The sequence below is a fragment of the Ovis aries genome, chromosome 3, assembly GCF_016772045.2.
Source record: "Ovis aries strain OAR_USU_Benz2616 breed Rambouillet chromosome 3, ARS-UI_Ramb_v3.0, whole genome shotgun sequence".
Taxonomy (NCBI): domain Eukaryota; kingdom Metazoa; phylum Chordata; class Mammalia; order Artiodactyla; family Bovidae; genus Ovis; species Ovis aries.
In genome coordinates, this window is record NC_056056.1 from 149,510,331 (window position 1) to 149,524,231 (window position 13,901).

The 13,901-nt window shown below is 36.1% G+C and overlaps 1 protein-coding gene across 17 annotated transcripts in view; it reads right to left on the minus strand.

Moving 5' to 3' along the window:
* Positions 1-13,901, minus strand: part of CNOT2 (CCR4-NOT transcription complex subunit 2) — a 126,165-nt gene that overhangs the window by 77,385 nt on the left and 34,879 nt on the right. For 6 of the 17 annotated variants that reach the window (XM_012174558.3, XM_012174547.3, XM_042246920.1 and 3 more), the window contains exon 2: positions 4,094-4,166. The exons of 1 other annotated variant lie outside the window; for it this stretch is intronic. In XM_012174558.3, the coding sequence (XP_012029948.1) occupies positions 4,094-4,166 (73 nt within the window). Of the gene's footprint in view, positions 1-3; positions 69-4,093; positions 4,238-13,901 lie in introns of those variants that run through there. 10 more of the 17 variants (XM_060412783.1, XM_060412786.1, XM_060412789.1 and 7 more) reach the window with 5 other exon arrangements.

Consider the following 13,901-nt stretch of genomic DNA (forward strand, 5'->3'; position numbering starts at 1 on the left):
TACGAGGAAGGAGGCAAGTTGAAGGGTGGGGCATGGAAACATCTACATTAGGTACAATACGCAAGCTGCTGAAATATGTATATTTGTTAAAAACGATAACAAATCATATTTGCACCTATAGAATTACTAGACAAAAAAAGACACACTAAATTGTTAACAGTAAAATTACAAACTTTTATGTTCTATAGCTCTGTAATTAAAAAATAATAAAACAGAAATAAAATATTTAATGGAAGGGGAAGAGAGGAGGAACCAGTAATACAATCACTGCCATCGTTTGCTCTCTGACATGACATATTTCACAAAGTTAATGTGGTATTTTAGATTATGAGGTACTCTTAAGGGACATACAGACTGGGATGCATTAGATCTAGTTTATAGATAATATACATTGAACTAGCCAACATATGACATGATCACTAAGCTCAAACTAAAAAAAGGTAATATCCTAAAAATACTGGATATATCTATGTAGCATTTCCCTCAGCACACTGTGCAATTTCTGTTAACTTCTTTCTTTCTTTAATTTTATTACAACAATATGCCTTTGAACACCTATTATGCAACTGAAACCATCTGGTACTGGCGGTAACAAAATATCAATAAATATGGCTCCAGTTTTCAAGAAGCTTAATATACATAAACACTGCCCAATACAACTTTCACCAATAATGGAAAAGTTCTATATCTGCACTGTTAAATATGGTAGCCATTAATACCATGCAACTATTGAGCATTTGCAACATGGCTGACATGACTAAGAATTTAAATTATTTTATTTTATTTACATGAATTTAACCAGTCCATTCTGAAGATCAGCCCTGGGATTTCTTTGGAAGGAATGATACTAAAGCTGAAACTCCAGTACTTGGCCACCTCATGCAAAGAGTTGACTCATTGGAAAAGACTCTGATGCTGGGAGGGATTGGGGGCAGGAGGAGAAGGGGACAACATAGGATGAGATGGCTGGATGGCATCACTGACTCGATGGACGTGAATCTGAGTGAACTCCGGGAGTTGGTGACGGACAGAGAGGCCTGGTGTGCTTCGATTCATGGGGTGGCAAAGAGTCGGACACGACTGAGCGACTGAACTGAACTGAACTGAACTGAAATACCACTTATGGGGCTAGTACCTATGGTATTGGGCAGCATGGGGCTACAGCAAGACAAGGAAAAAATAAACATAACTTCAGTTTGTCACGGTACACACTAAACTAGAAATAGATACAAAGGTTATGAAAGCAAGGGAAAGGAATGCTGAAGGCCATCACTTTGAATGGCTTCTGAAAGTACTGATGGAAGAAAAGGCATCACACGAAGAGGAATCCAAACAAGTAAAGGCATACATGTAACAGTGCACTGCAGGGAGATTTAAAAGTAGTTTTATATTAGTCATGGAAAAACTCACTATAAACAGAGAAGACAATGGAAATAAAGGCATGTGGAATCACAATGTACAAAGATTATATGTAAGGTTTAGGAGGTCATCTGTATTGTATTAGAAAGGGGAATAGGCACTGGTAAGTAAAGCTGGTAGTTAGTATGATTAGATCTGTGCTCACAGTTGGAATAAATTATGTAAATTAGAGGAAGATAAATTCTAGCCAAAAACTGAAGTTACATTTCCTTGGAAGAAGCTTGACAATTCTTCTAAGAATAAACTGCAAACCATTTATATGATTAAATTGTCCTGTCTGTACAGCAGTCTGTCCATCTAAACAAACTTCAAATACTCTATTCAAATTTTAGTTCAGAAATAAAACACAAAAAGTAGATAGCAGTAGAAAAATCAATACTTCAACCAATGCCCATTTGAAAGTCACTAAGTTTTAGCACAAAGCTGAGGAAATGCACCTTCCCAAATGAGTTCCTAAGTCTTTAATCAAGTCCACAATGAAATAAGAATTGGCAAAGTATTATCCTTTTTATTAAATTCTAGAATATAAGCTTATTATTATCAGAATGCTTAAATATCACTATAAGACATCAACTGCATTCCAAAAATAAAAGGCCTCAAAGATAAATTTAAACAAGTAAGATAAATTAAAATAGGTATAAACATGAATACAAAGAAATCCTACTTTATCCATGAAAAACAAACAAAATTCCACAAACATGGAATTTAAAAAAATCCAAATCATTTCATCTCAGCATACATATACAGACTCTAAGTGCTACCAATACAGTAGTAATTTATCTACTTAATTAGTATATCATCATAATTATTAGACCAGAATTTTATATTTCTATACATGCACTTTTCAGAAAAAGCTTTTAAAAATAAAATAATTTTACAATAGAAATTTAAACAACTGTTTCCAAGAATATTCCAACATGCATTGACTGTCACTAAGTAAAAAGAAAAGGAAAAATATTTTCAGGCAGAAAAACCCTAACTAAAAATGAATTTTCTCATAAGCTAAAAAGCCTGGATTATTTATAATAATGTGACTGAAACAGTGTGGACAATTTTTTTTAGAGCAGAATAAACAGAAACTAGGAAATCTCTTCATGTATAATAATCTGATTTTATTCTTACGTATAAAATTTGGAATTCTCTATTAACATGATTTCATGAAGTAAATTAATCACACTGTGTGATACAAAACTTCTATATTTACATTTTACAAACTGGATTATGAATACTGAAAAGCCACATAATCTAGAATTATGATATTCTTAAAAAAAAAAAAAGCATAATCTATCAAAATACAGAACAACCCAAGTAGTGTAACCAATGAAATCTTTTATGAGTCAAGGTAGTTGGAAGTGGTTGTGAGGTAGGAGGAGTCACAGCTAGTGTAATTAATGAACAAAGGCCATGCTGATCAAGTCTATAAGAGCAATTCAGAGCAGAAAAGGTTACAGGGAGAACTGCTTCTGCATAGCCACCGCTTACTTTGGCTTATTAAATTGTAAAAATCTGGCAAGAAACTTCAGACATAAAATTGGGTCAAATTCTAGAAAGGTTAAATATGACTCTATTTTTCATTATGTACAGGACCTAAGTCTTGTGTTCAAAGAAAGGTTCTTTGTTATTTCACCATGAATTTTCTCCACTGTTCACTTTTCCAATCTGAGGGAAGAAAAGACTAACCAGACTAAAATTAATGATTAGAAAGATAAATGGCTAGTTAACAAAGCTGCTACTATCACACTAGTTGCCTTCACAGCCTGCAGAGAATAACACCTGGTGGTAAGGGGCAGAGAGAGGTTGGATATGTATTTGTGAAAGAAGCCTAAAGCGTATTCCTACTTGAGTTATGAACTACTGCTTATTCTGAATCATTACATAATTTGACATTAAATTATTAGCAAGTTAATAAAACATTTTCTTTGAGAAAATTAAACTCAAATGTTATGGGTTTTTTAAAAAATTACTATTTAATAGTACTATCTTTAAAATTCACTTTCTTTTCAAAGCTCAGAAAGAAACAGGAATATTACATTTCAACTATCCTTTCAGCATCCTTACATATTTAGTAGAGGATGGATAATATTAGCTATGTAAATAGAGAGCAAGAATTCAGTATTTTAAGGAAAGCAATCTAATGATAACAGATAAGCTAATTCAATACAACTTGAGTGTCTGAGTACCCTGATCTCTATTTCTTTTATACTCTAACCAACTGTGTCTACATCTCTGTGATGCTATAGTACCCTGAATATAGTCCAAAACTTCAGGCTTAGTCTTACAGGAAGAATATGTGTAAAGGCAATCAACATTTTATGGAACACTAACTCTGAATCCAGCCATGAAGTCATAAATTGTGTATTAGATAATCTAAGTTTTGACATATATATACACACCAGGAAATTTATGCTGACACTAAAAGAACATATACATATTTATTATATAAATATATGTACATCATTTGTAATAATATACATTTATTATAAGCATGGTTTAGTCTGAAAAATGTTCCCAACTATTTCATCTGTCTAAACCAACATGCATATTCTTAAAATTATAACTCCAATTTTTCAAACTCAGGTGTATCCAACCTGCTGATTCCAATTAAATACAACATATTAAGCAGTTCATGTAACTATATGACCAATAGAAAATAAGAAAAAAAAATTGATCTTACCTGGTAGTTTCTTTTCTCAGATAATGTATGTCCATCAGTCCTCACCATAGAGTCGTGTCCTTTCCTCACAGTACTGGAGGCAATCAAATAGAACTGTCACTCAAGGGTCGTGTCACAGGAAGGACCGCCCACCAGTTCTCCCTCTAGAGTGGAATTATCCAAAAGCCGTCATAATTACTAACATGTAAACAAATGAACAGCAGCAAAAATATCCAATATGATACATAGAAAACAAAATCAAAAGTACTTTAAATATTCTAACTGATCTTCCTCTTAACCATCTAGGAAGGGCTGGACTGGCAGACATACTTTATTTGAGATAGAAGTTATTAAATATGAAAACCTTTTCCTTTGCAATTAAAACTGTCCGCCAGACCACAAACATAGGAAGAAAGTTATAATGAATAAAAATGGAGTGGACAAATAAATGCAGCCCTGAATTGACATATTTTTTCTTTTAAATAAACATTCTCCTGTTAATCTTAGAAATGTTCAGTTAATTCAGATCCAGTCATTTAATTTCAAATTCCTCTCCTCCAAATGCTTATTTATATAGCTGCTATTTATTCAGTTTATGAGGTTTATTCCTATGCCACAGGATGTGAATACATCATATAATCTTAGAATTGTAAACAGATGCAATAGTCCATTAAAATTTACCCCAATGAAGAATAGCAACACATTGTCAACTTTCTGGATGCCTTGGTCCTTCAGTCCTCCAATTTCATGCATGCTCTAACAATTTGCTTTTTTACATTACAGCAAAAAATTAACAGCTTATTTCTTAACCTGGCTAGAGATAAACAAGTCGAAAAATGACTAAGCACTGTAAACCTCAGACATATTAAAAGAAGAAAAAAAAAAATCACTGAGGCAGAGCTACTAATTGTCAGATATGCTAACTCAAAAATGTAAATTGAATATGAAAGACCAAAAATTCAAAAGCGGTATCTACAAAGAATTTGTAAACAGCTGTTTTCAAAACACAAGTTTTACTTTTACCTAACTTTTAGTAAAATGTTTACTGCTTGCAATGTGGGGCACCTGGGTTCAAGCCCTGGATTGGGAAGATCCCCTGGAGAAGGAAATGGCAACCCACTCCAGTACTTTTGCCTGGAAAATTCCATGGATAGAGGAGCCTCAGTAGGCTACTGTCCATGGGATTGCAAGGAGTAGGACACAACTGAGTGACTTCTTTTACCTTCCCAAGTAGCATACATACAAAAGTCACAACAGTTGCTAACCACTAAAAATTATAATCAAATTTAGAGCAATTATTTAACATCAGACAAAATTCACTTTGGAAGAGGATGATAAAAACATCTAACTTAAATCCACAAGAAGTATGAATCAATTTTATTAAAACCAATAAACATGCATAGACACATACATATGGATTACCCCTAAAAAGCAATCTAGTAAGAAGAGCAGAATATTTTTCAAGGAAAACATTAAAATTAGTATTATTAGGTTTACAATTTAAGAAGAATTCAAGTAGTAAAAACCTCTTCGACACCTCCCATTTTATGTTTGGTAACAAGCTGCTGCTGCTAAGTCACTTCAGTCGTCTCTGACTCTGTGCGACTCCATAAACGGCAGCCCACCAGGCACCCCGTCCCTGGGATTCTCCAGGCAAGAACACTGGAATGGGTTGCCATTTCCTTCTCCAGTGCATGAAAGTGAAGTTGCTCAGTCGTGTCCGACTCTTAGCGACCCCATGGACTGCAGCCTACCAGGCTCCTCCGTCCATAGGATTTTCCAGGCAAGAGTACTGGAGTGGAGCGCCATTGCCTTCTCCTTGGTAACAAGTTAGTGGGTACTTAATTGTGACCATCTTACATTGAAAATGTTTCACTAAAATACTTCAAAGATGCGTGGCTCTATGGCAAAAATGTAACTGTGCATTACCAAATTTATATGTACTACTGGAATTAAACATCTCTTTTAAAAGTAACAAAGGAGAAAAGTCTCTTAAAGAATATTTATCACTATAAATATAATCCTAGCAAGGAACTGGATTATTCATAAAGAAAAATGATCTAATGAATTGGGGGGTCAAGAACAGTTTAAGTGACATATATTCAACTTCAATTTAAACATTCATGACAGTCACAAAATGAGAAGAAAAGTATTTATTATGCATCCCACATCCCCAAAACAACATGAACCCTGTTTCAATGTATTTTATAATATTAACAAATTGAAACAGCACTTGCCTCATTAACATATTCATGACAACTTTGAATTCAGTGAACATTAAGTGTAAAATTTCAGTTTTTTCTTAGGAAATAAGCATGTTTTCCTTCTTAAATAAGTTTAAAAATAAGCTGATGCACTACCTTGCATTCTTACTAGTTTAATAAAAGATATATCAGAAATCTAAAGTCAGGCAAGGCTATCCCATTTTCAACAGCATAACGTTATACATATAAAAGAGATGATTAGGACTTTTTCTACTAAATAATATAATTAAAAATAAAAGTTAATATTTAATCTGTACATTCACCAGATAAAAGAAAAATACTAACTTTGGAGTACTACGGATTAGTACAAAAGTAAAACTTGTTTCTTTTGTTTCCCCAGTGTGGGTAACGTTAAATATTTCATGGCTTAGGGTTTCAAACAGCCACTACAGGCATACCTCCAAGCACTGCAGGTTCGGTTCCAGATCACAGCAATAAAGCAAATATCACAGTGAAGCAAGTCATGCAAATTTTTCGGTTCCCCAATGCACATAAGTATTTGTTTACACTATACTGCAGCCTATTAAGTGTATAACAGCATTATGTCTTAAAAAAAAAAAAAAGTACATCTCTTAACTTAAAAAAAAATTATTGGTAAAAAATATTAACCATCTCTGGAGCCTCCAGTGAGTCACCATCTTTTTGAAATACTAAGATCAAAGATCACCGATCACAGATCACCAAAACAAATACAAGAATCAGAAAGTCTGAAATAATCTGAGAATTCCAAGATGAGATAAAGACATAAAGTGAGCAAATGTTGGAAAAACACCACCAACACTTGTTTGATGCAGGATTACCACAAACCTTCAATTTGTAAAAACACAATAGAATTAAACACAATAAAATGAAGTGCAGTTGTTAGGGCAACCACTACCGAAACTACTCACCCTGGCCAGACATGCGAGTAACCACTTAACAACAGGAGGTTTTGGTAAGGAGCACAGAACTAACAAGCTACCACCAAATGGAATAATTTGGGAGAAAGAAGACACCAGTCCACATGTCCCATCAACCTCTCAGAATCCTCCCTGGCTGAGTGACACACGGGCCACCAGGAAGGACCCTGAGTTAGAATGATTGGCCAGAGACTACCCTGAAACTAATCCCATTTCCATAAAAGCCAAGACTGCAAGCCACGTGGCAGAGCAGTCCTCCTGGGTTCCCTAACTATGCTACTCTTTCCTGGACACCCCTTCCCAGTAAAGTCTCTTGCGTCAGCACATGTGTCTCCTCGGACAATTCACTTCTGAGTGTTAGACAAGAGCCCACTCTTGGGGCCTGGAAGGGGTCCCCCCTCCTGCAACACAATGAGACAATAAGTGTGCCTGAGTATGTCCTAACCAGCATAGGAATCAATATTCTATATGGAACAATAACTAAGAATCATTATCTTTTTGTAGTAAACAAAGGAAAAAAGAAATGAAGATACTCCGTTTTCTTCTAGGTAAACAGAGAACATCTGTCAAAATTATCTTATATTAAACTAACATTTGTCACCACTATCTTATATTAAATAAAAATGCTCAGTAATAGGCTGTGTTGATGCTCATATTAGGAATGGAAGGACAGTGAACAGATAAAAGAAAGTGTGAACAGATATGTGAGACAGAGAATATGTGAAAGGAAGTAACCGTGAGAAAGAACATGTACCACAGGTGCCTAAAGTTACTGAAGTTTATGCAGTTTCACCAGTAAATTTTAGAAAGTCATAAAAGACAAGTATTTATAAAACTAAAATGAAGTTTTCTATAAGGCAGTGATGCCAAGACAGAAAAACAAACTGTATTTACCTTTCTACCTTAAATAACTAAAACACTAGGAAAAAATATATCAAACAATGATTTTCAGAAACTGAACATCATCTCAGCCAGAAAGAGAAAAAACCAAGTGAAGTAAAGCTTTATTGCCTATAGAGTTATGAGGCTGAAACACAGGGAGGGGGTTAGGGGCTGGAACCCAATCTGAGCCCCAAGAGTCTCTACGAGTTAAGGGAAAAAAAGAGTTGAGTTAGGGGAACCACCAAAACAGAATTTCCCGGGCAAATGGAGAGAAGGAAGCTGCAGACAAAGGGCTCCAAAGGTCTAGGGAGAGATTCTCCTCAACGTCTTCACTAAATCTGTGCATGCATGTGAAAAAAGTTGTTGAGTCTGAAGAAAAAGTCTCTGAAAAGGAGGAGTCAGAATAATCCCCTCAAATGCATGTTCCCATCAACCAGTTAAAGGCGCTCTGTCATGTCTGACTTTTTGCAGCCCCATGGACTGAAGCCTGCCAGCCTCTTCTGTCCATGGAATTCTCCAGGCCAGAAGACTGGAGTGGATAGCTTATCCCTTCTCCAGGGGATCCTCACACCCAGGAATCAAACCCGGGTCTCCCACATTGCAGGCGGATTCTTTACCTTCTGCGCTACCAGGGAAGCCCCTCCCATCAACCAGAGTAGACCTTTTAACACAGGGGGTACCGAATAGAGTTCAAAAATTAATGAAATTTCAGTAATGAACCCAAAAGAGCTTTAAACCAAAGAATGTTCTTGACCAGCAGTAACACAGCTTAAAATCAAGCCACAAAAAGATCAAAACAATTCTAAATAACATTTTACCCCAAAATAAAGTTGAAAAATATTTAAAATAATACAACATCAGCATTAAATAATGTAAAATTAAATGTTTGGCATCCAGTCAGAAACACTAGCCATGCAAAGAAGCAGGAAATACAATCCACAGCTGAAATATAAAATGGAAAAAAAAACCCAACAGTGATACAGATGATACAATCAGTGGACAAGGAGGTTAAAAGGTATTATACATGTATTTTATGCTGCTGCTGCTGTTGCTAAGTCGCTTCAGTCGTGTCCGACTCTGTACGACCCCATAGACGGCAGCCCACCAGGCTCCCCCGTTCCTGGGATTCTCCAGGCGAGAACACTGGAGTGGGTTGCCGTTTCCTTCTCCAATGCATGAAAGTGAAAAGTGAAAGTGAAAGTGAAAGTGAAGCCGCTCAGTCATGTCTGACTCTTAGCGACCCCATGGACTGCAGCCCACCAGGCTCCTCCGTCCATGGGATTTTCCAGGCAAGAGTACTGGAGTGGGGTGCCATTGCCTTCTCCGAGATGTATTCTATACATTCAAACAAATAAAGAAAACTATGAACATAATAACAGAAATGCAAAGTATCAAACTGTATCACGCTCTTGGTGGTGGTGGTTACATGAGTCTACACATGTGAAAAATACCACAGAATGATGAAAACATGAAAAGGTGGACACATGAAGAGAATGGTGCAGTGAGTTAATCTGCATATCTAGTCAGCTACATTGACTTCTGGTTCTCATAATTAATGCACTATAGTTATATATGATGATATCACTGGAAGAAGACAGGTAATGGGCATCTGTACTAATTTAGCATCTTATGAATTTATAATTATTTGAAAGTCCAAAGATTCTTTAATGGCCCAAGCTGATCATTTCAGAGATAAAAATCTAATATCTATAACTAAACATGCATTGGAATTCTTCTGGAGTAAAAAACATCTTAATGAACTTGAAAAGAAAGGCTTAACGAACTTGAAGATACAGCAACAGAAAAAAATCCAAAATTAAACACAGTGAGAAAAGAGGCTGGGGTGGTGGCGGGGGAGGAACCGTGGGACAATGAACTGTGAGTTAATATCAAGTGTGGCAGTGAACTGCTGAGCAACATCACAGGGTCTAACATTAATGTAACAGTATCCCAGAAAGAGTACAAGAGCAAGAAGGACATTAAAAACAAATTAAAAAAAACAAACGCCAAATTCTTCCTAATTTCATGAGAACTATAAACTCATAGATCCAGTAACTTCAACTTTTGGTTCTAAGGAGAACCAAAAAAAAATATTATCATTTGAGAGTCAAACTACTGAAAAACAGTAATAAGGAAATCATAAAGCAGTCAGAAGGAGAAAAAAAGAATATACATAGAGAAACAGAGACATAAATGATGGCCAACATGTCATCAGAAACAAGAGGAGAAAAATTAACTTTTTTTTTGGATGGGGTGGGGTGAGGCTTGTAAGATCTCAGTTCCCAGATCAGGAGGGACTGAACCCATGCCATGGCAGTAAAAGCCCAGAACCCTAACCTTTAGGTCATTAGAGAATTCCTCTCAACATTCTTAAACTACAGAAAGAAAGAGGAAAATAAAACATTAAACCAAGAACTCTAAGTCTATCTAAAATACCTTTCAAAAATGGAAACAAATAGTCACTATGGAAGCATTTGGCAGTTTCTGGTTTTTTTTTTTTTTATAAAGTTAAACATACACTGAACATATATATAGCCCAGCAATTGTGCCCCTGGGTATTTATCAAAGCATACTGAAAATTAATGCTCATACCAACCTATGTGTGAATGTTTATACCAATAAAGGTGTCCTCCAGCGTGTGTGCTTAGTTGCTCAGTCTTGTCCGACTCTTTGCAACCCCATGGACTGTAGCCTGCCAGGCTCCTCTGTCCGTGGGGATTCTCCAGGCAAGAATACTGGAGTGGGTTGTCATGCCCTCCTCCAGGGGATCTCCCCAACCCAGGGATAGAACCCAGGTCTCCTGCATTATAGGCAGATTCTTTACCATCTGAACCACAAGGGAAGGGACAAATAAAACGGTATATTTATACAACAGAATTCTATTTAACAATTTTCAAAAAGCTATTAATTCATGCAACATGGATGAATATTAAAAGTACTTCCTAAGAGAAAGAATTCAGACCAAAAAGGGCATATAGTGTTTCCATTCATATGACATTCTGGAAAGGCAAAGCTATAGAGACAGACGGACCTAGATCAAAGGTTGCCAGGGAACTGGAGAAGGGTGGATGAGTGACTGAGTACAGAGGAGACAAAGAGGGAACCTGCATGCCCTGAAATCCATAGAACTTAACCACATGAAGAGTAAAGCTGAATGTATGCAAATTTTAAAAATCACCCAGGAGTCTAGAAATACGAAACTGGCCAAAGAGTAACTGTATTACAAATGTTTGGCATATCCACACTGAAGAGGGTATGGAAAATGGTGCTGACCTTAATAACTTTGGTAGACAGTATTCTGACTGGAAACTGTAGCAGAAAAAGAACTGTATATGAACACTGTGTTCTGGTTGGTAAACTGATTCCTTACAAGGCTACAGATTACTAGTAATGCTGAAACAACTATACATGTCTACTGAAGACAAGCAATCAGTAAAATAGATGGTGGCTGGTGCGAGCCAGATTTTCCACTTCAGGGAAGTTACAGGTAAGCAAGGAGGAACAGTCAGAACAAACTATGTGGTACTGGAACAGAGTCAGAGATACTGGCACCAATTTGTTCTCAACCATGAGACACTTTAAATAAGGTAATCATTCAGATTATTAGAGATGGATCATTTTACTGGTATGTTGTGTGTTGCTTGAAAATAAGTCTGTAAAATGCTACATATATCAAGCTTGATAAGGTAATATTTAAAAGATTTGTAAGCAATGTAAACAAAGCTGATTTTCTAAAGCCTCCATATTGTACTAAATATTTCCAAATAACTAGTTGAATAAGGATCTCCAATCATTTTAACACACTGATAACAGAATTAAATTTCAAAAATGCAAAGCATGTAATACATATATCACTAGGGTCTACTCATGCAGTAACTTCTATCATATTCAAGATACTTTTAGAATAAAGTTACTGAATATACCAGTAGAAATGATAAACATTTTATGCCTTAACTCCGTTAAAAACCCTTAAAATAGATTTAGTCATGCTATCTGCTTAAATTTGACAAGAAACCAGTAAAAGGAAAACTATATACCAAATCTTAAATAAGAAAAAAAGAAAGCAGGCTTATTCATCCTACGCCTTTCCCTAATATGAGGCTAACAAAAATTAAGCACCTAATATTCTCTAAATAAATGCAAACTGAACCCTGATTTTTATTTCAAAAAAAGATTTCTCAAAACAAGAAATCGGTTAATCAGTGGTAAAATTTCTAGAAAATTTACTTTATTAGAGAGGAGAAATAACCACTAACTATATATCATTATCATACAAAAATATTATGCCTTGAATAGGACAAGAACCAGACAATCTGAATTCTAGTTAGTATTAGCCTGACCAATCTCCTCTCTGTCTTCAGTTTCCTAGTCTGTAAAATAAAGTGATCAATTTACATGAATTTTTTAAAATGTGTGCAGCTCCAATGTTCTGTGTCAAAGCAATCCATTTAGGAAAGTGGACAATTACAGTTGACTTTTCCCATATTTTTTTCCTCTCACTTTATTTCTCAGTAGTACATTGTAACACTGCCCAAACATTTTGGAGGTTGGGAATGATATCTAAAAGATTTTAATTTGGTAGTTATTACCACACTCAACTAAGCTACAATGTGAACTTGGTCAGGTTAAAAGAGTTGAACTTGTTCAGTTCAGTCGCTCAGTAGTGTCCAACTCTTTGCAACCCCATGAACCACAGCACGCCAGGCCTCCCTGTCCTTCACCAACTCCCGGAGTCCACCCAAACCCATCTTCATTGTGTCGGTGATGCCATCCAGCCATCTCACCCTCTGTCGTCCCTTCTTCCTCCTGCCCTCAATCCCTCCCAGCATCAGAGTCTTTTCCAGTGAGTCACCTCTTCGCATGAGGTGGCCAAAGTATTGGAGTTTCAGCTTTAGCATCATTCCTTCCAAAAGAAATCCCAGGGCTGATCTCCATGCAGTCCAAGGGACTCTCAAGAGTCTTCTAAAACACCACAGTTCAAAAGCATCAGTTTTTCGGCACTCAACTTTCTTCACACAAGAAAGTCCAACTCTCACATCCATACATGACCGCTGGAAAAACCATAGCCTTGACTAGAACTTGCTGCTGCTGCTGCTGCTGCTAAGTCGCTTCAGTCGTGTCCTACTCTGTGCGACCCCAGGCAGGTTTTATTTTCTGATATAGAGGATATTTATATTCCAGATAAGGTATGAATTAGAACACATTACCAATGTAACCAATTTCACTGAAGCTCAACAAAAGCTGAAGCAAACGCACACAGCTGTTATTTATTTTTTAAATCTTAGGTTTCTCAAATTCCAGAACTGTTTCAAAGAAACATTTTCTTGTTAGTAGGCAGGCTGTACTTACAAAGATTTTATAAACTATTCTCTGACCTAATTTTTGGTTCGATCACATAGACAAATGTTTTCAAAATTTTGAATTGATGACTTATGTTATATACAAGAAATTTGGGCCGACAAAATAAAAATAAACTCAGGAATTTCTGTTTCGTACCAAACTTAGTTTGGGAAAATGTCACATTAACTAAAAATAGTTTTTCTGAATGTTTCAATAATACAGGTTTCCTGGGTCTATAATTAACATGCAAAGTGAAAAGTCACCAAAGTCACCAACAAAGGAAAACAAAATAAATCATTATTTATAAATAATAACCATTCTTTTAGGGCTTCCCTGGTGGCTCAGAGGTTAAAGCGTCTGCCTCCAATGCGGGAGACCTGGGTTCGATCCCTGGGTTGGGAAGATCCCCTGGAGAAGGAAATGGCAACCCACTCCAGTATTCTT